We start from the raw sequence: 21,619 nt of genomic DNA on the forward strand, positions 1-21,619 counted from the left end.
AGTGCTGGTGTACGCAAATCGCTGGTCGGTGCAGACTCGGTGGCCTGAAGGGCCTGTTTCCATGCTGTATCTCTATACTAAGCTTAAAAGATCAGATATACCATACATAGATACAATCAGTTCAGGCATTAAAGCATTTTAACTGAGATTTACAATTGGTCATATTACACATTGGTAACAGTTTCACAGCCCAAGTCAAGCTATGCTAGCATTCCCAACATGACCAATAGCACGATATTCATTGAACTGCAGAATGTAATCAGAAATAAAAAGTCGTTCACAGCAGTTGAATGCTCTTACCGTATTTTTTCGTTGGGGTGGAACAGACATTTTGCTCACCAGCAGCTCCTTCGGATTTAGGGTTCAAAATGACATATTTACTCTTCAGTGATTCAAGCTGATAGGAGAAGCTCTTGCTGGCAGGCTCAAATTCAATTTTCTGAAGAAGGACCTTCTTTGCTGAAGCCGCCAGCAACTTGTTGAGGTCACCTTCGTCAACCGAATCTTTCCGTCCAGGCTTTAGAGCTTCTTTCAATTTGTCTACTATAGGCATGGTGCATCACTGCAAGACAAAATGCAACAAGGCCATTCATCTCCTGCCAGTAGCATGCTCAACTAATCAATACAAATATATCATACCAACAGCAGCAGTCTAAACCAAAACCATCACAATACGTTTATTAAATTAAATATACTACAATTTGGCCTGTAAATCATTCTCCCGACCCTCCACCCACTCTCCATTCTACAAGTTGAATAAATTGAGAATCGCGGAGTTAGTGAAACTACATTTAGACTTCACGAGGTATTCCATGCTTGAGAATCTGTCCCCTTAGGGAAAAAATGAAACTCAAGCAAAGAGAAGCATTTTGAGGCCGGCACGGTGGCGCAGCGGCAGAGCTGCTGCTTTACAGCGTCAGAGACCCAGGTTCGACCCTGACTACGGGTGCTGTCTGTATGGAGATTGTACGTTCTCCCTGTGACTGAGTGGGTTTTCCCTGGGTGCTTCAGTTTCCTCCCACACTCCAAAGACGTACGTGCAGGTTTGTAGGCTAGTTGGCTTTGGGTTTAATTGTAAATTGTCCCTAGCGTAGAATAGTGCTAGAGTATGGGTTGGTCGGCGTGAACTCGGTGGGCCGAAGGACCCGAATCTCAAAAGTCTAAAGTAAAGTCTAAAAGTGATAGAAAAAGTTATGCATCAATTCAAATAAAGTTATTGCATTGCCTTTCACCAAGGATTCATTATAACCTTGTTTCTGTGCTGTTTCTCTCGATGACCTTATGCCTCTAACTGTGGTGACACACTTAAACCATTGTTTCGAAAGAGAAATATATATTGGCTTTTTAGTTAGATCTAGGAATAGCTCAACTGCCTTTTTTAAAACAGAGATCAGACTTGGGGGATAAGAAGCAACTTGCTCCAAAAGGTAGAGTTTAGAAACAAAAGTTCTAGGAATAGTGTATACTCCTCTATTTTTCACATCTGTGAAATATATTATAACAGAACACATTGTTCTGTTGAGGGAGGGATTTACGGATTTAATCATGCTTCGATTAAATTCTGATCTTTTACAGTTATACAACTGGAAAAGGTACTCTACTTTTTCCTCATAAATTCCTAGGACCACAGCACATAGCCTATCCATGCAGCAAAGTGCCATAGTTCACAATTTATTCACCCAGGCTACATATAGATTTTAAATTGTACTTCTCCACTACTCCTGATAATTACCCCCAAAACATTCATTTTGTATTTTATCTCCCCACCCACAGTAATTCAAAATATACCCTCTCAAAGACATAAAATAAGAACTGGATTATCTGGAATTATTTACATGGATTTAGGCTTAGAATTCATTCAGTTATGGACTACTAAGTAGCAAATCAGACAAGTGTCAGGCGATAATCGTCTTCAATAAGAGTGAGCTAAAGCACTTACCCTTGACCTTCTATAGCACTACAGTCTCCACATTCCTCACCATCAACATCCGTTGTATCATTATTGACCAGAGTCAAGTGGACCAGCCACATGAATCCTGTGGCTACAAGAACAAGCCACAGGCTGGGTATCCTATGGCGAGTGACTCCTTTCCACGGGAGTATAATGGAATACTATTCACCTTGCCTGGACAAATGTAGCTCCAACAACTCTCAAGAAGATTGACAACATCCAGGACAAAACAATTCTTCAAGAAGGTTCTCGACCCAAAACGTCACCCATTCCTTCTCTCCAGAGATGCTGCCTGAATTACTCCGGCTTTTTGTGTTTGTAATTCTTCAACACTTATTCCTTTCAGCACCCATTGTCATTTAGTGACCGCTATGCGTACCATGTACAAAATGTACTGCGACTTCCAAGCCCATGATCATGGCCATGAACAAGGACATCAGATGCAAGGGAACACCACCACCTATAGGTTCCCTTCAAGTAGCACACCACTCTGACATGGGAATTATCAATTCCTCGTCATCACTGGGTCCCAATCCTGGATCTGCAAACTCAAGGTGACTTGAGAGTACCTTTACTTAGAGACTAGCAGCAGGTCAGGACACATGGTTGCCACCACCTTCTCAAAGATGTTTAGAGAAGGACAATAAATGCTGACCTTGTCAGTGGCATCTACATCCCAAAAAAGAATGAATGAAATCAAAAAGAAGAAACAAGAAACTGCAGAAGCTGCTTTTCACAAACAAAGACAGAAAGTGCTGGAGTAACTCAGTGGGTCACGTGGCATCCCTGGAGCACATGGATAGGTGACATTTTGGGTCAGGACCCTTCTTCAGACTGATCTGATTCTGGTGGGAGGAGGGGGTGGGGGGGGAAAGGAGGTGGTTAGAAGAGAGATGGGGAAGATCAAAGCCTGGCATGTAATCGGTGAATGTTTAAGAAAGAACTGCAGATGCTGGAACAATCGATGGTAGACAAAAAAAATGCTGGAGAAGCTCAGCGGGTGAGGCAGCATCTATGGATAGCAGGAATAGGCGACGTTTTCGGGTCGAGGCCCTTCTTCAGACTGATGTCGGGGGGGGGGGGGTGGGAGGGTCGGGAAAGAGAAAGAGAAAGGAAGTAGGCGGAGACAGTAGGACATAGAACTGGGATGGGGAGGGGAAGGAGGGAGAAAGTAAGGGCTATCTAATACAGATGAGGGGGGGGGGGGGGGAGGCGTCTTTATAGGCTGATGGTTGGACAAAGGACAGAGATGAAAAGACAGCAGTTGTGAGGTAAAAGGAGCTGCGAATTGTGAAGCTAGAGGAATGTAGGTGAAGGGGGAGAGGGAAGGGAGAAATAAGCACGTGTCCAACTGGGGCACAGGGGAGAGAGAGGAAGAATATAATAGTTGGGGTGGGGAGTTGTTTGGTTAGACCCTGAAATTGGAAAAGTATCTGGGGAATGGGTGGTTTGCCAGAGATGGGATGAGTTGCGGAGGGAGCGGAGTTGTGGAGGGAGCTGTCTCTGCGGAAGGCAGAAAGGGGTAGGGATAGGAGGATATGAGTGGTGGTGGGATCACGTTGGAGGTGACAAAACTGTAAGAGGATGGTGTGTTGGTTGCGGAGTCTGGTGGGGTAAAAGGCGAGGACCAGGGGAACTCTATCCTTGTTCCATCAACACCCGATTCTACAGGGGGAGATTAGATTCCGAAGCAGAGGTTTAAGTAAAGACTGAAACTGTACAATCCATTAAAAAAGTGGTTTAATATATCTGAGACACGAGGCAAAGCATATTTGAGTTCACAATATGCATCACTCTTTTTGAAAACATATTGGTGGCACGGCAATAAGAGTTGCTGCCTTACAGCACAAGAGACCCAAGTTCGTTCACGAATATGGGTGCTTATCTGTACGGAGTTTCGATGTTCTCCCTGTGACCACGTGGGCTTTCTCCAAATTCTTCGGATTCCTCCCACACTCAAAAAACATACAGGGTTGTAGGTTAGTTGGCTTGGTATATATGTAAATTGTCCCTAGTGTGTGTGTGTGTAAGATAGTGATAATGTGCGTGGATCGAGGGTCGGTGCGGACTCTGTGGGCTGAAGGGCCTGTTCCACGCTGTATCTCTAAACATTGGTCATCACTGCAATCAATAGACAATAGGTGCAGGAGAAGGTCATTCGGCCCTTCGAGCCAGCACCACCATTCAATGTAATCATTGCTGATCATCCCCAATCAGTAACCCGTTCCTGCCTTCTCCCCGTATTGAATTGAATATTTATTACATGTCATTTGATCCTCAGTGACGCTCAAACGAAACTTAGTTTCCACAGCCATACAACCAGAGACAATTCTTACAAGACATACAAACAATTCAATTTACACAAACATCCATCACAGTGAATCTCCTTCTCACTGTGATGGATGGCAAAGTCTGCTTTGTCTGGGGTGATGTACGGCCCCACTCCAGGCCCAAAAGTCACAAAGTTGGAGCCCCCGTCGGGCGCTGGAATGTCCCGCGGCCATTAAAGCCGCGCCGGGCGATGTACGGCCCCGCTCTGGGTCGTTCCAACTCCAGGACACGGGCTGGAGAAGTCGCGTTGCGGGAGCTCCGGAAAGCGGTCTCTCACCCGGACCCGCGAGCTCCCGATGCCCCAGTCCACCGGACCTGCGGCTGCAGCTGTAGCCTCCGCGCTCCGGGGTCGGGCCGCAGCAGCGAGCCACCTCCGCTCCCCACGCTTCGAGGCCGGCCAGCCCCATGATGGTAAGTCCGCAGCTCCGCAGGCTCCGCGACTGGAGCCCCCAGGTCGTTCCGGTTGGAGGCTGCTCCTCGGTGCTAGGCCCCAACGACAACGGAGACCCGACAGGGAAAAGTCGTTGGATTCCCTGACTCAGCTATCTTTCAGAGCCCTATCTAGCTCTGTCTTGAAAGTATCCAGAGAACCGGCCTCCACCGCCCTCTGAGGCAGAGAATTCCACAGACTAACAACTTTCTGTGAGAAAAAGTGTTTCCTCGTCTCCATTCTACATGGCTTGCCCCTTATTCTTAAAAACTGTGGCCCCTGGTTCTGGACTCCCCCAACATCGGAAACATGTCTCTAGCGTGTCCAAACCCTTAATAATCTTATATGTTTCAATAAGATACCCTCTCATCCTTCTAAACTCCAGAGTATACAAGCCCAGCCGCTCCATTCTCTCAGCATATGACAGTCCCGCCATCCCGGGAATTAACCTTGTAAACCTACGCCGCACTCCCTCAATAGCAATCAGCGTGGAACATGACAAAAAAAGGACATAGCATCCTCTCCCTGCAGGCAATTATTTTGCTTTTCCCTTCTTTGATTTTCTTGCATACTTATGTTAACATATTTCTTGGCTGTGCTCACATTATTTCAGTCCCACTACCCTTCTCTGCATCAGCATCAAACATATGTACACGTGCACATTATGGTTTTCATAACCTTTCCTGACATGGTAGATATAGAAATCGAATGGTCGTTGTTTTTACAGGCTGACAATCTTGCAGCTGAAACGCATAACGTACCTGTATTACAGACTACATGCCTCAATGCCTGGACTCCTATCTTGAAATCAAACCATCTGTGACTCATCAGCTTTAGTAAAATCAATCATAAATTCCAAAAGAAATCCAGTAAATGTTAGTCCATTTCACTTTCAAATCAACAGCCACTTTTGTATTTGTTGGATACGGTACAAAATTCAAACCAATGTTCAGTCAGTCAATTTTATTTGTATAGCACATTTAAAAACAACTCACGTTGACCAAAGCGCTGTACATCAGTGCAGGTACTAATGTGCCACAGACAATACAGACATAACAATACATACATAGTTGACTACAGTGCATTATGGAAAGGAGGACGAGGGCGATATTAAAAAAAAAGTTATTTTTTAAAGGGCAGTTCAAAATATTGCATTTTATTATTTTTGTGACGAAACAGAAGCATTTGAAAAAATATATATATCATCTTCAACAAGACGGCCAAACGAGAACACTTACAAAACTTTGTCTACTTTTGCAGGAACACCTTGCAATTCGGGTCTTAGACTTGAAACAGGTCCAGTTTCTCTAATAAAGTGAGAATGACCATCAGTCCAACTTGCAGAAGCACAGGGCACACAAGGAACTGCAGACGCTGAAATCTCCAGTAAAAACTAAGTGCTCTTTAGTCAGAGGGTGGTGAATCTGTGGAATTCATTGCCACAGAAGGCTGTGGAGGCCAAGTCAATAGATATTTTTAAGGCAGAGATTGATAGATTCTTGTATAGTAAGGGTGTCAGGGGTCATGGGGCAAAGGCAGGAGAATGGAGCTGCGAGGAAAAGAAAAATCAACCATGATTGCATGGCAGAGTAGGCTTGATGGTCCGAATTCTGCTCCTAGCACACATGAACTTATCCTGGAGTAACTCAGCAGGACCGGCAGCTGAGGCAACTCAGCAGTCAGAAGAGACCCGACCCGTATCGGCACCTATTCCTGTTCTCCAGAGATGCTGCCTGAACCGCTGAGTTACTCCTGCACTAATTGTTTTATGGCAGCAGCACTGGATCAACACGAAGACATGCACCAAAGGGGGAACCAGTTCTATTTCAGTAAACTGAGGGCTCACAACATGACAGACATGTCAGAAGAAATATTTACAAGACAAAATTAATTCACCTGGCCTGAAGATCAACTCCAAAGCAGATTTTGGTTTAGCTTGGTTAAGAGATAGAGCACGGAAACAGGCCCTTCGGTCCACCGAGTCCGCAACGACCAGAGATCACTTGTACACTAGTTCTATCCTACACACTAACGGAAATTTTACAGAGGCCAATTAACTTACAAACCTGCATGTCTTTGGAGCGTGGGAGGAAACCAGAGCAAAGCCACGCAGTGACGTGGAGAACGTACAAACTCCGTGCAGACAGAACCAGTAGTCAGGATCGAACCCTTGTCTCTGGCGCTGTAAGGCAGCAACTCTACCGCTGCGCCACCGTTCTGCCCTGTAACCCTTTTTTTAATGACTTTCTATGGTTATGGCCACGGCAGTAGTGGTGTGAAGGGAGAGAAAAATCTTTGCAACTTAAAACATTTTGTTGCTATAAAAAAGTTTCCAGACTGGTCTAGAAATTGTCAAATTCACAATTAACACCTTTTCATTCAACAACTTTCCAATAATTACCCATGGAGAAGCAAGAGACAATGGTGCTGAATCCAGCAAAAAAAGCAAACTGCTGGTGGAACTCAGTGGATCAGACAACATCTGGAGTGGGAACTCACAGACGACATTTCTTCAAACTGCCAACACCACGGGAGAAGACACAGTCTGAAGAAAGGTCTCGACCCAAAACATCATCTGTCCATCTCCAACCACAGATAGACACTAAATGCTAGAGTAACTCAGCATTTTGCGTTACATTCTCTGGAGAGAAGGAAAGGGTGACGTTTCGGGTCGAGACCCTTCTTCAGACCACACATGCTGCCTGGCCCACCAACAGTGTGTTTTTTTGGTCATATTTTGTGGACGCGTTCATTGATAATTTTAAATTCCTTTCATATATTTACACAGCAACATGGTCACGGTGGCGCAGCGGTAGAGTTGCTGCCTTACAGCGCCGGAGACCAGGGTTCGATCCTGACTACTGGTTCTGTCTGTACGGAGTTTGTACGTTCTCCCCGTGACCTGCTTGGGTTTTCTCCGAGATCTTCGGTTTCCTCCCACACTCCAAAGATGTACAGGTTTGTAGGTTAATTAGCTTGGTAAATGTAAAAAAAAATTGTCCCTAGTGGGTGTAGGATAGTTAAAGTGCGGGGATCGCTGGTCGGCGCAGACCTAGTGGGCCAAAGAGCTTGTTTCTGTGCTGCATCTCTAAAGTAAAAGGAAACTTGCAGAACACCACAGATGGCAAGGCAGTCGAGTAGAACGAACAGCACAAAAATATAGTTACCACATTGATGTGCCGCAGGAACAGAGCTCAGTCAAGAAAGAGAAACATACCTCAAAAGATCGGCATCATCATTATTTTCGCAGTAAATCACCAAGTGATGTGTCCTATATATAAACTGGCCTAACAGCTTGCAAGCTGAGAAATTCCTATTTGCATAACATACTAAAAACGACATCATTAACTCCATGGAAAACAAACTAAATTCAAAAGGCAATTAAATGCCAGTAGCATTTTTGCACTTACAAGACGTGTAGATTTATAAAATCGTGGATCACAGTAAGCACGCTGGCATATTTCATGTAAAACAGAAAACTGAGTTCAAAAGACATCAGAGACTTCCAGATATCCGAGCACATATCAGCCACTGAGAAAAAGCTGCCCTGTTGGTTGAGAAGCTAATAAAACAAAAACCCTAGGACCCTAAAGGATTCCACAATACTATTCAAACAAGAGAAAGCAGCTCTTAAGACATAGGAGCAGAATCAGGCCATTCAGCCCATCAAGTCTGCTCCGCCATCATGGTTGATCTATTTTTCCTACTTCTCAACCCCATTCCCCTGCCTTCTCCCTGTATCTTTAGACGACCTTACTATAAAACAAACTGCTGGTGGAACTCAGTGGATCAGAAAACATCTGGAGTGGGAACCCACAGACGACATTTCGAATCGTCCTCTTCAAACTGCCAACACCACGGGAGACGACACAGTCTGAAGAAAGGTCTCGACGCAAAACGTCATCTGTCTATCTCCAACCAGATAGACACAAAATACTGGAGTAACTCAGCATTTTGAGTTACATTCTCTGGAGAGAAGGAAAGGGTGACGTTTCAGGTCAAGACCCTTCTTCAGACCACAGATGCTGCCTGGAGAGAGAGGGAAAGCAAGGGCTACTTGAAGTTAGAGAAGTCAGTGTTCATACTGCTGGGGTGCAAGCTACCCAAGCAAAATATGAGGTGCTGTTCCTTCAATTTGTGTTGGGCCTCACTCTGACAATGGAAGATGTCCAGGACAGAAAGGTCAGTGTGGGAATGGGAGGGGGAGTTAAAGTGTTGAGCAACTGGGAGATCAGGTAGGTTTAGGCAGACCGAGCGGAGGAATTCAGCGAAACGATCGCCGAGCCTGCGCTTAGTCAGAAATGTGTGCACTGGGCACATGTATTCGTGCACAGGTCTAGTGACTATATTCATTTAATTGGAGTGGAAACTACTCCAAGGGAGACAAATAAATGTATATTATCCATGTTTAATAGATTCGAGATAGACACAAAAAGCTGGAGTAACTCAGTGAGACAGGCAGCATCGCTGGAGTGAAGGAACGGGTGACGTTTCGGATCGAGACCCTTCTTCAGACTGGATTGGAATATAACTTTAAAACAGCAGTTATCTCATATTGGCAATCTTTTTAAAATGCTTAATTTTATTATATAATTTGATAATCTCTGAATACATGATTTCATTCAAAAGCTTAGAACAGTGACTGTTGGTGACCCTGGACATATGACTGAGCTGACTGCCAAACCTCCCAAAGCTTTGGAGAGACACAAAAAGCTGGAGCAACTCAGCAGGACAGGCAGCATCTCTGGAGAGAAGGAATAGATGACGTTTCGGGTCGAGACCCTTCTTCAGAACTGGACTAATTGGCGGCTGAGAAGATTGTCAGTGTTAGAAATTACAAGAAAACTCCCAACATGGCTCCGAGGAGTTTGGGATTCTGGCAGAAGGTGACATTATTCTGCATCTGACGATACTTTATTGTCACTTGTACCTGGACGCAGTGAAATTTGAGAGATTGAGAGAAATCTAGAGCATCTCTGAACTCTGCTGTGTTCAGGTAGGGGAGCAGTGAGTGCTGGTGCCTGCAACCCACAATTTTCTTATGCTTGGCATGACATTCTTTGATATTCCAATATTGTGATTAGTTGCACTTAGAAAACATTTAATGCACTGCTCTGGGCCTCAGTCATACCTGCTTCAATTTTAATTTTAATTGTTGAAATAGATCGAGGACACGAATACTTCTCTAATTTTGGGGAACTGACGATTCTTCGATTAAAATATCACTTTAGATTACCAACAAAACCGGACAAATTTTCCCCCAAAAAATTTAACCTATACGATGGTTTGCAGTGACTGTCACAACACTCAGTGCAAGGCGAGAGAAAAGGTTCCATAAGCCTTAAGCACAATTTATATTATGTGTGCATTGCAGTGATCTAACTGCTTAAACACAATTTGAATGGAATGCAAGGATCAGCATGAGATTTACTCCAGATTTTTGTGTCTCTCAGCGGGGCAGGCAACAAAGGACCCGAAACATCACCCATTCCTTCTCTCCAGGGATGCTGCCTGTCCCGCTGAGTTACTCCAGCTTTTTGTGTCTATCTTCGGTTTCAACCAGCTTCCTACACAAGGATCAGCATGAAATGGGGATACCTGAAGGAAACAGAATTGCTGCTTCCTTTCAGAGTTATTAAATCTGTTTTCCACTCTTAAGAATCAGTTCCACTGTCCATAACCCACAGAAAAGAATAAACAGGTGTAGGAAGGAACTGCTGATGTTGGTTTAAAACAGACACAAGACACAAAAAGCTGGACTAACTCAGCGGGTCAGACAGCATCTTTGAAGTGTCTCGACCTAAAACGTCACCCATTCCTTTTCTCCAGAGATGCTGTCTGACCCGCTGAGTTACTGCAGCCTTTTATGTCTATCAAAATAATAAACAATTGGTTCAGCACAAAAACAGAAACAGTGGGTTGTGGAAGTACATCAACAAGGTTCAAGAGAGAACAGAGAGATCTGGGTGTACAGGCGCATGGATCCCTGAAAGTGGCGAGTCAGGCAGGGTGTGGTAAAGGTGGCTTTTGGCACATTTGCCTTCATTGGGAAGAGTATGGAGTAAAAAGTCAGGATATCATGATGCAGCTGTACAAATCCTTGGTGAGACCACACTCAGAGGACTGTTCTGTTTTGACTCCTCCCAGGAGGGAGAACAAAGGAGAACCCGGTGTGCCCAGAACTAAGGAAATGGAATGTGTTAAAAATGGTTTGTGCTAAAATGGAATACTTGTAACTTTGTCATCGCCCTTTATGTGGCAACTCTTTGCATACCTTGGGTGTGCAAAACAAAGAATATCACTGTGACATGTGACAATAAAGTATCATTTATTTTAGTTACCCAGCTATTGGAAGGTTATTATTTGGAAAAGTTGTAGAAGAGATTCACCGGGATGTTACCCGTGCTTGAGGAATAGGGAGAGGTTGGATAGGCTGAAACCTTTTTTTAGTTGGAGTGAAAGAGGCTGAGGAATGACCTTTTTGACGTGTACAAGACTATGAGGACATGGATAAAGTGAGCACTCAGTCCTTTTCCCGGGGTGGGAGATTGCAACCTTAACGTGGTCTGCCCTGTTTCGACGAATGCAATCAACCTGGCGTGCACAATCAAATAAAACATGTTGTCCTACAACTTTAGGCTGTGCACGCCATACGCAAGAAGAAGATGTCCTTTTCCCAGGGTAACCGATTCTAAAACGAGAGGGTATAACCTTAAGTTGACAGGGAATTCAAGAAGAAACAGAGAGGGAGACACAGAGATTAGGAAGTGTAAGGTGTGAAAACAAAACATCGAGCGTTTTCTGCTTTTATTTCAGATTTTCAATTTTTCTCTTCAAACTATTGATTTTCTGGTTGGGTTGAAGTTTCTGAAATTTGTAGTTGGAATAATGGTGAAATTATCATTGTTTTCCCATTCTTAATTGCCTTCCTGCAGCCTCTTGTGCACTTTTAGATGTTTTTAGTTAAAATACTTGCACCCTGTCTGTTGCAAGTGACTGACCTCTGAAAGGATCATTGGTGCACCTTGCATAGGAATCTCTCTTCGTACTGCTACCATCGGGAAGAAGTACAGGTGCCCAAGAACCGATACCTCCAAGTTCAAGAATAGCTTCTTCTCACTAACAATCAGATGCCCTCCACAACCCTAACCACAACCATACCTGGGATTCGTACAGCTACGACAGACTTTGATTGCTATGGCTGCACAACATACTTTCACTGGCACTATCAAGATCTAGTTTACCTAGAACCACTGATAAGTTGTTATATTATTTATTCGTTGTGTTGCTGCATTTATTGTGCCAGTAAAGCTGCAGAAATAAGAATGTCATTGTTCCAGTCCCAGTGCATATGACAATTAAACTCTCTTGACTTTGTCGACAGAGTAGACTTGAAGGATTGAAAGGCCCATTCCATAGTCTACTTCCATTCTCTATGTTTCTACAATTTGGATTATCTAAGCTTAACTTGAATGAAACATATTCTACATACGATACGATTCTGTGGGTATCCTACACGCACCTTTTTCTTATTCCATTCTCCAAAACATAACAAAACCTGCCTTTTACCTGCTTCTCCTCCTTTATTTCAAATTCATAGTGATACCCTAATGGACTAAATCGAGTACAACACACAACTTTGGCACGACAGATTAATAGACCAGCATATCTCAAAACATTTAAAAGTAAGCATGCAATACAAATTATTACTCAGTAAAGCATAACCTTGTCTCTGAATCACAGGAGGGTATTTAAACAGGTCAGTGATCATGCCTTAGGCAATGACAATTCTTACTCTATTTTTAGAGACATGTTACACACTAGGACAAATGAAAGTGCCACTTCTATGCAGTTTTGTGAGTTCATGAAGGTTTTTCTTCCGAAGATAAATTATGTTCCACTGCATTCTAAACTACAGCAATGTTAGGACTCAGACAGTGGGGAGTGTTTTTCCAAAATATTTTCATACTATTTCAAAGTGGCCTTTCTCCCAATACAGTGTTCTAATTTAACAAAATAAAAACAAATTTCACTCCCAAGAGCTATCAAACTGCAATATTTAAAGAAACTTTACATGAAAAACAAATGACAATTCATTCGCGCGATTGCACCAAGGATCCACACCACCCTGGCCGCACACTCATGTCTCTCCTGCCATCGGGAAGTAGGTACAGGAGTCTGAAAACAAGGGACCTCCAGGTTCAGGAACAGCCTCTTCCCAACAACTATCAGGCTATTGGACGCTACAAATACCAACAAAAAAAAACGAACTATGAACTGTCTTGGTTGCACGACGGACTTCAGGCTTTTGTTTCACTTTGCACTAACATTGTTTTTTGTTATTTATTGAACCTTTTTTTGTTTTTATTATGCTATACATTGAGTACTGTGTTTAGAGACATGTTGAGCTGCTGCAAGTAAGGATTTCATTGCTCTCAGTATATCTGACAATAAAACACTCTTGACTGTTCCACTGTTCATCAAATAGAAACTACTTCCATCATGTTAATTATCCTCTTTTCCTGATCTAACCTAATCATATTTTGTATCTAGAACTGGGCCTAACTATTGTTCACCAATTGGCAAAATACATACGAGGGCAGCACAGTGGTGCAGCAGTACAGTTGCTGCCTTGGTGTTGCGCCAGAATCCCGGGTTCGATCCTGAATACATGTGCTGTCTGTACAGAGTTTGTAAGTTCTTCCTGTGACCACTTAAATTCTCCAGATGCTCCAGTTTCCTTCCACACTCCTAAGACGTACAGGTTTGTTAATTGGCTTCTGTAAATTGTCCCTAGTGTATAGGATAGTTCTAGTGTATGGGGTGCTTGCTGGTTGGCGTGGACTCGGTGGGGTGAAGGGCCTATTTCAATGCTGTATCTTTAAAATACATAATATTAGATAGGTAAATACACGTCAAACTATATCAAGTCCAAAGCGTCCAGAGCACACCTGTGCATTTTAGGTCCACTAGCCCTGTGAGAGGCTTGAGCACAAAAACCTGGACCACTCCATTGCAATGCAGAGGAAGTGCTGCACTATTGAAGGTACCATCATGAAAATGAGAAACTAAACCAATTAAATTCACACAAATACACTATGCTGTGCCCTACCCACAACATCTCTCTTCAATTAGAGTTACAAAAACAAATTAGTTGCTTATCAACTCAAAGGTTTTTTGTGGGAACTTCACCTAGGCAAATTTTCTGCTGCGTTTCGTCTGTTAAAACAATGAGTGCCCTTCACTTTTAGCAAAATGCGTTGGAAAGTCCCAAGAGGGTGAAAGGCGCTCTTTTTTTCTCTGCAGCTTTTTACGTCTCAGAGCCCAATTATGTTTCTTTACTTATTCAATTACTACATCCTGTTTCTGCCAATAAATTACTCCAGCGTTCCAGTCTGTGTACTTACCAACTGTTCATCTTTAAGATTAGCAATAATTCAAATACAAGTTCATCATTGCTGGCTTTGATTCGTCCCTTTGCATACCTTTCATTCATTTGTTCACTGCACCTTTTCATATCTCTTGTTTCCCTCTCCCCTGACTCTCAATCTGAAGAAGGGTCTCGACCCAAAACGTCACCTGTTCCTTTTCTCCAGTAATGCTGCCTGACCTGCTGAGCTACTCCAGCTTTTTGTGTCTATCTTTGGTGCAAACTAGCATCAGCAGTTCCTTCCTACTCATCCCATCCCGCAGAATCCAATATTAGCAGGGCGCCCAATTCACATACACCAGCTGATTATAACACAACAACATCCACTTAACTCAATAGAGTTCACTAAATTGCTGTAAAAGACATTGTATCAAAGTTATCATTTTCAGAGAAGCAACTTTCGTATAAAATTATGTTAAGAGCCATTTCTTCCAAATAGCACGTTCAGAGACAGTTACTTCCGACACTACGCTTGGTAATTTACCTTCTGGTTAAATGGTTTTATATTTACTTCTTATGGGGATGAATCGAGGATCTATTAAAGATACTGGAATCTTATTTTCTTGGGAGTGGGGAATGGGAGAGAACAAGAGTGTTCATAATTAATTTCACAATTGATTGGACTGTCATATGCGGAGGAAATGGAGCGGCTGGGTTTGTATACTCTGGAATTTAGAAGGATGAGAGGGTATCTTATTGAAACATATGATTATTAAGGGTTTGGACACGCTAGAGGCAGGACACATGTTACCGATGTTGGGGGAGTCCAGAACCAGGGGCGACAGTTTAAGAATATGGGGTAAGGCATTTAGAACAGAGATGAGGAAACACTTTTTCACACAGAGTTGTGAGTCTGTGGAATTCTCTGCCTCAGACGGCGGTGGAGGCCGGTTCTCTGGATACTTTCAAGAGAGAGCTTGATAGGGGTCTTAAAGAAAGCGGAGTCAGGGGATATGGGGAGAAGGCAGGAACGGGGTGCTGATTGTGAATGATCAGCCATGATCACATTGAATGGCGGTGCTGGCTCGAAGGGCCGAATGGCCTACTCCTGCACCTATTGTCTATTTGTTCGACATCCTTTTTTCCTGATATTTAAAGCAACCCAAATTGCACATGCTCTTGAAAATCTAATGAACAGCTCCGCTCAAAATACTAGCATGTTCTTATTCCATCAATATCAACAAATTTCAAAACACATCTGGAAGTCTTGTAATTTGAAATTGGAAAGCAGATTGTAAATTCAATCATACCTGTGAAAATATAAGTTGGGAAGAGTGCCAAAAATATGAGATGATTTTAAAATACAGAAGAAAAGAAGGTTGGAGAGCAAAAATTGGGAGATATTAATTAAGCAGCTGCATTTACCATGGCTGTCTTTAGGAAAAATGAATTTTAGGGGGGAAAAGGGCAATAAAGACAGGACAGAGCGAGTCAGGATAATTATTTTCTAATTAAGATTTCTTCTTTCTCCCTCCCCCCTGATCAAATCCAGCACATCTCCCACCTGTGCAGTCGTCTAAAAAAAAGATTATTATAGCTCGTTATTACAAGGCCTCACATAAACCCTATTAATCCAGCCAAATATTCTGGACAGTTTGTAGAAGGGTCCAACCCAAAATTTCACCTAAACATTTTTTCCAAGATGCTGCCCGACCCACTGTGTTACTCCAACACGCCGTGTCTAAATATTCTCGACAGTTCGAACAACTATTCAACCATGATTGTTAATTGTGAAGGACCAAAACTTTGAAATTAGGTCCTACTGTACTGGAGATATATTAAAATTAATATTGAATAAGGAATAGTGCATGGAGAACCAGATACTCCTTTGGATTGAATGTTATTGATCAACTATTGTTCTTGAAAAATAGGCTTTAAATGAAATGAGAGGTGAAAAGGAACATTTACTCCAGATTCAAGAACAAGTTGGCCCTAATTGCAATCTGGTCAACTATAAAGAAACTCCTGAGGAAGAAAAATTTGAACCAATATTTATGTTATTCCAGAATTATTCCGACCATGCTTCATATCAAATGTATTTGAATTTCTAATCAACATTTATTGCAAACTCAGTCACTATCAACATTCCTTCGACAGGAAGGAGGGAACACACCTCAGGCAGAAGGAACTACAGATGCTGGTTTAAACTGAAGGTAGACACAAAATGCTAGAATAACTCAGTGGGACAGGCAGCATCTCTGGAGAGAAATAATGGGTGACATTTCAGGTCGAGACCCTTCTTCAGACACTCTTCAGTCTGAAGAAGGGTTCTTGACCCGAAACGTCATCCATTCCTTCTCTTCAGAGATGCTGCCCGTCCCCGCTGAGTTACTACAGCATTTTGTGTCTATCTGCAGTTCCTTCCTGCACATTACAAACCCAGTTGTTTCCAAATGTATTCCGAACAACGACACAAGGTTAGAGGCGAGACCTGGAGATGCAATGTACCTAAACATAATTCTTCTGAGGCAGAAAACATTTTTAAAAAATGCTCAAGCCAGAAAACAGTGTGCCTCTACACAATTACCATTTGCAGCAGATTCCACTGGGATAACGGAGTGGCTTGGAGTTAAGTCTATGAAAAATGAGCAAGCGATATCCAGATGCACCTGCTCAGAAAAATAAACCATACCAGAACAACTTCAGCTGCAGCCTTTTCTTCAGACCGTCGTCCATTGTTGCGGCTTCTTGGTTATTTGATTACTAAAACGACCAATAATATTTTCTAATGTTTGACACAAAAGAGTCAAACCAAAGCAATAATCAACTTAAATTTACCTACTGTTTCATGTCAAAAAATAGACAAGTGTTGGAAGCAACTACAGAGGCTGGTTTACACCGAAGATAGACACAAAATGCTGAAGTAACTCGGCAGGATGATGCCTGTCCCATTGAGTTACTCCAGCATTTTGTGTCTATAATAGACAGAAGTACCTATTTGATGCAATAACTGACAATGCCAGTGATAAGTGGCGCACAAGGTATATTTAGTTTAGTTTGGAGATACAACGCTGAAACAGGTCCTTTGGCCCAGAGTCTGCGCCAACCAGCGATCCGCGTAAACTAACACGATCCTATACACACCGAGGCCAATTTACAATTTTACCAAGCCAATTATCCTACAAATCTGTACATCTTTGGAGTGTGGGAGGAATCTGGAGAAAACCCATGCAGGTCACGGAGAGCACCGACAAACTGTGTACAGACGGCACCCGTAGTCAGGATCAAACCCGGGTCTCTGGCCCTGCAAGGCAGCAACTCTACCGCTGTGCCACCCTGCTGTATGGGTAAGCAGAATTTATTTAAACCCAGAACAGAAGCTGAAGACAGACAAGAACCATCACAGATGTAGAGTGAAAAGTTACGCCGGATGCAAGGTTGGACATAATTAATATGGTGAAGCAACAAAAGGATTTGGGGGTTGAAGAATTCATGGGGTGGCACTTTACAAACAGAACATCCTTCACTTAACCACACAAAGCATATCAAAACAAGACTCATCAATTCATATTATCTTGAAAATCACTACAGGCCTTATGCTGTTAAAATCAAACCACTTACTTGAAGGTCTCAGTACAAACGCAAGGTTATGTAAAATCAGGCAGGCAGAAATTATTTATGATAAATAAATCTAATTAAATCAATGGCATATTAATTCATACCGTGACTTAATAAAAACATTTATTTGATCTCCATCTTCAACGAGAAAGATAAATTATACAAGGCGCTGCCTCTCGACATAGAAAAGCACTGAGTGACTAAGTATGGCCACATACGTACTGATTCCTTTTGAACGGTCACACAAAGCAAGACATTAGAGGACGATTGGGAAGATTTGTCCTGGTTCAATCTTGTACACCCTCCAGCAGGCTGCCTGTCTGCTTACTCAGCCAAGTACACTGCAAAGCAGCTTTACTGAAATCATAATTTAAAGACATTTGTCTACACAAATATGAAATAAATTTCACATTAGACTGAACAGCTTTCTTATGGCAATATTAAATAGATGATTGCATATTTTAAGACAGTATATGCCTGTCATAGTAAAGACTGAGGTCCAATGGAGTTTTACAGTACATGAAAAATTGAATGCAACCATTTTCTGAAGTAGACTTACATTAATCACAGAAGATAGACACAAAATGCTGGAGTAACTCAGCGAGTCAGGCAGCATCTCTGGAGAAAAGGAATAGATGACGTTTTGGGTCAAGACCCTTGAAGGGCAGTGTCCCGAAATGTCACCTATTCCTTTTTTCCAGAGATGCTGCCTGATCCACTGAGTTACTCCAGCATTGTGTGTCTATCTTCAGTGCAAAAAAAGCATCTACTGCCTACGCATTACATTAATCACATGTTGCTTCTGGGTCCAAACAACATCAAGTTAGGGTGCAGACATCACTTTTTTTCAGGGTAATACAAGATTCGGATATATTAAAAATTCATCAACAATTCTTTAAAACTGTGGATATCTTTATAGTGATAAACAAAGAGCAAGCACTTGCCTCATGGCAACAATTTTAGTTCCTTCACCTTCGTTCAGGGTAGCACCCAGGTGCAATATTCCCATTTATGAAGCTGGAACCAAGCCTGTGGTAACACCTTTTAAAATAATGATCCCTATCAATAAACAAACCTATGTGAACGTAAAAAGCATAGTTACCCTTCCAGCTTGCCTCCACCCAGTCACCCACAACGGTAATTTTGTTAGTCCCTCAACTGATCGTAACCAAAGATTCATGCCAAATATAACTTCAAACGAAAAGCAAAATGCTCAACAGCATCTATACACAGAGAAGCAGAGTTAACAATTCAGATTTCACAAAGGATTCAGAAACATTAACTCTTTTTCTGTCACCACAGATGCTGCCTGACCTGCTGTGCATTCTTAGTGTTTGCTTTTCAGATTTCCAGTTTTGGTAGACTTTTGAGTTACAATTTCAGAGGAGACAGCTATTTATTCCATACCTTTGATGACTTTAGCACAGTCACTGCTCAACTTGATTCTACCCACGCACTGGCTCCGTTTCCCTCCCACACTTGACACACCAATATAAATGCCAACAGTGGGCACCACCAACACATCCTTCCCGTGATTAGTTACTCCAGCACAGACCCAGTCAGGAAGCCTGTACATTGCTGGCTCTGTATTTTTCTTACCCTCCAGTACATTTCCATCTACATGTACACGAAGATCCAGGCTAGCTTAACACTGACAACTACAAACACGAGTGCTCTCCTCTTCTTCAACCATGATCATATTGAATGGCAGTGCTGACTCGAAGGCCCGCAGGGCCTACTCCTGCACCTCTTGTCTATAACATCTTTCTGAAACACCAACCTGGCAGAAGGAAATACACAAGGAACTACAGTTGCTGGAATCTTACGTTGAACACAAAGGGCTGGAGTAACTCAGCAGGTCAGGCCGCATCTCTAGAGAAGAAGAATCCAGAACCAAAATATCACCTATCCATGCCATGGAGGCTTACAGCATGGAAACAGGCTCCTAGGCCCAACTTGCCCCCACTGGCCAACAGAGATGCTGCCTGACTCACTGAAGTACTCCAGCACTGTGTGTTCTTCAGCCGTAGAAATAAAGCTTGTTGGTATTTCACCACATGGCCAAGACTTTTGTAACAAACCATTACCTGCCTTTCACGAGAAAAGTAAACTTACTGTTATAAAATTCAGCTACTCCAAAAGGCTGTCATGCTTTAAGTAACAATCCTTTATTCAGCAATGGCAAAAATAAATAAAATTAAATCATTGACTAAAAACATTTTAAAGCATTGACTAAGAACATTTTAAAGCCTCACAACATGATTTGATGCCAAGTCACAAGTTCCTGGGACAATATGGCTGCCTTTCTCACCACAATATGAACATTTGTGGTGTTCACTGAGGCTAAAAGATGACAAGGACACATAACTTCCAACCCTACTTCAAATAAGGCCATTTCTACCTGACAGTCTGAAGAAGGGTCTCGACCGAAACGTCACCGATTCCCTCTCTCCAGAGACGCTGCCTGTCCCGCCGAGTTACTCCAGCTTTTTGTGTCTATCTTCGGTTTAAACCTGCATCTGCAGTTCCTTCCTACACAGACCAACAAGACATGTGTGTTGAAGGACAACATTAACTCTCGCAGTGATAGACTGTAATATCACTGGGTACAAAATTCAACCCTTGGGTGGGTTAAATGAACCCACAAACTTTATTCCTGTGGATATGTGCCACCAACTGGGCCAACTCAATTCATATTTGCCTTCGTTTTTTTTTTTTTAAAGAAAGTTTGTTAACCGAAAGTATGGGACCCTTAAAAACGAACCCAGGGTTATTTTCTTGACCCTTGCTGGACAAAAATCAGAGACTACAGCATTACGCAGCTAAATTAGCACAGTTTACTCATGTGTTGCGACAGTTCGCAATCGTTTCTGCAAATGCTGTGGTGTTGACACCACGTTTCGGAGAACACCCCCTCCTCAGCAATTAACTACACTTTCCAAACATCTCAGATGACCGAGTGGCTCTTAAAAACGAAGACAAACCCTGCCGAAGTGTATCGAGTCTCAAGGACCGATGACGGGGTTGCACCACGACCCGTTTTAACCGCGACAGACCACAGCAAGCACGTGTTTAAAGCCTGGAAAACAGGGCATGTCGACGGTCAGTCAAGTGTGAAAGTCACGGTCACAAAAAAAAAAAACCTCTTTCGTTATCAGCCCGGCCACCCTCGCAACCATGCCGACACGCAAAGTGCACGATTTACAAAATATTTAATGTGCGATCGCGCCGAGAGGTACAAAAATGATCACACTGCGCCAATTCTGACCTGACTTTCCTTCTGGCGCCTCGGATACTTTGTAGCCGCTTCGTTCGTAGCGACTGATCCCCCCGCCCTACGTCAGCTTGATCGACAGCGGGCTCGGCCAATCCCAAGCCCGATTTGCGGTAATCCCCGCCCACGGCGGCGGGCCGCACCAATCGGCGGGCGGCGCAGCCTCTGCGTGTATCCATTTGCAGTGACATTGTGCAACATTCCACTACAGCTCTTACCTCTCTCTCTTTCTCTCTCGCTGCTCCCCCAACCTAATCTAACTCACCTCAACCATCCTGCCCTTCAATGCCAGGGATAATCCTCCCTCCCCCCCTGAAAGGAAGGCAGTCAGAGCCAAACCTGAGCAGAAGGGGACGTGGAACCAGTGAGCAATGCAGATGTGCCACACAACATGGACTCGGCGCAGAGCTGCATCGTACGTCCGGGGGAGGCGTACTGTAAGCACCCATGATTGACGGATGACATGCCTGGCGAATGGGCACGTGCTCGTCCAGAGAATGTGTAGGAAGGAACTGGAATAAAACTGACGTTAGACACAAAATGCTGGAGTAACTGAGCGGGACGGGCAGCATCTCTGGAGAGAAGGAAGGGAATGAGAAACGTCACCCATTCCTTCTCTCCAGAGATGCTGCCTGTCCCACTGAG

The 21,619-nt window shown here is 43.2% G+C and overlaps 1 protein-coding gene across 6 annotated transcripts in view; it reads right to left on the reverse strand.

The window, feature by feature from the left end:
- The window catches only part of usp36 (ubiquitin specific peptidase 36), a 63,606-nt gene extending 42,209 nt beyond the window's left edge, over positions 1 to 21,397 (reverse strand). Inside the window, exons 1-2 of one of the 6 annotated variants that reach the window (XM_033044283.1) lie at positions 21,314 to 21,397; positions 301 to 562 (exon numbers count right to left, since the gene is read on the reverse strand). In XM_033044283.1, the coding sequence (XP_032900174.1) occupies positions 301 to 553 (253 nt within the window). In that variant the 5' untranslated portion in view covers positions 554 to 562; positions 21,314 to 21,397. The other 5 variants (XM_033044288.1, XM_033044282.1, XM_033044285.1 and 2 more) reach the window with 5 other exon arrangements.
- Between the last annotated feature and the right edge of the window lie 222 nt (positions 21,398 to 21,619).

This window comes from Amblyraja radiata, chromosome 26 (genome assembly GCF_010909765.2).
Source record: "Amblyraja radiata isolate CabotCenter1 chromosome 26, sAmbRad1.1.pri, whole genome shotgun sequence".
NCBI lineage: Eukaryota > Metazoa > Chordata > Chondrichthyes > Rajiformes > Rajidae > Amblyraja > Amblyraja radiata.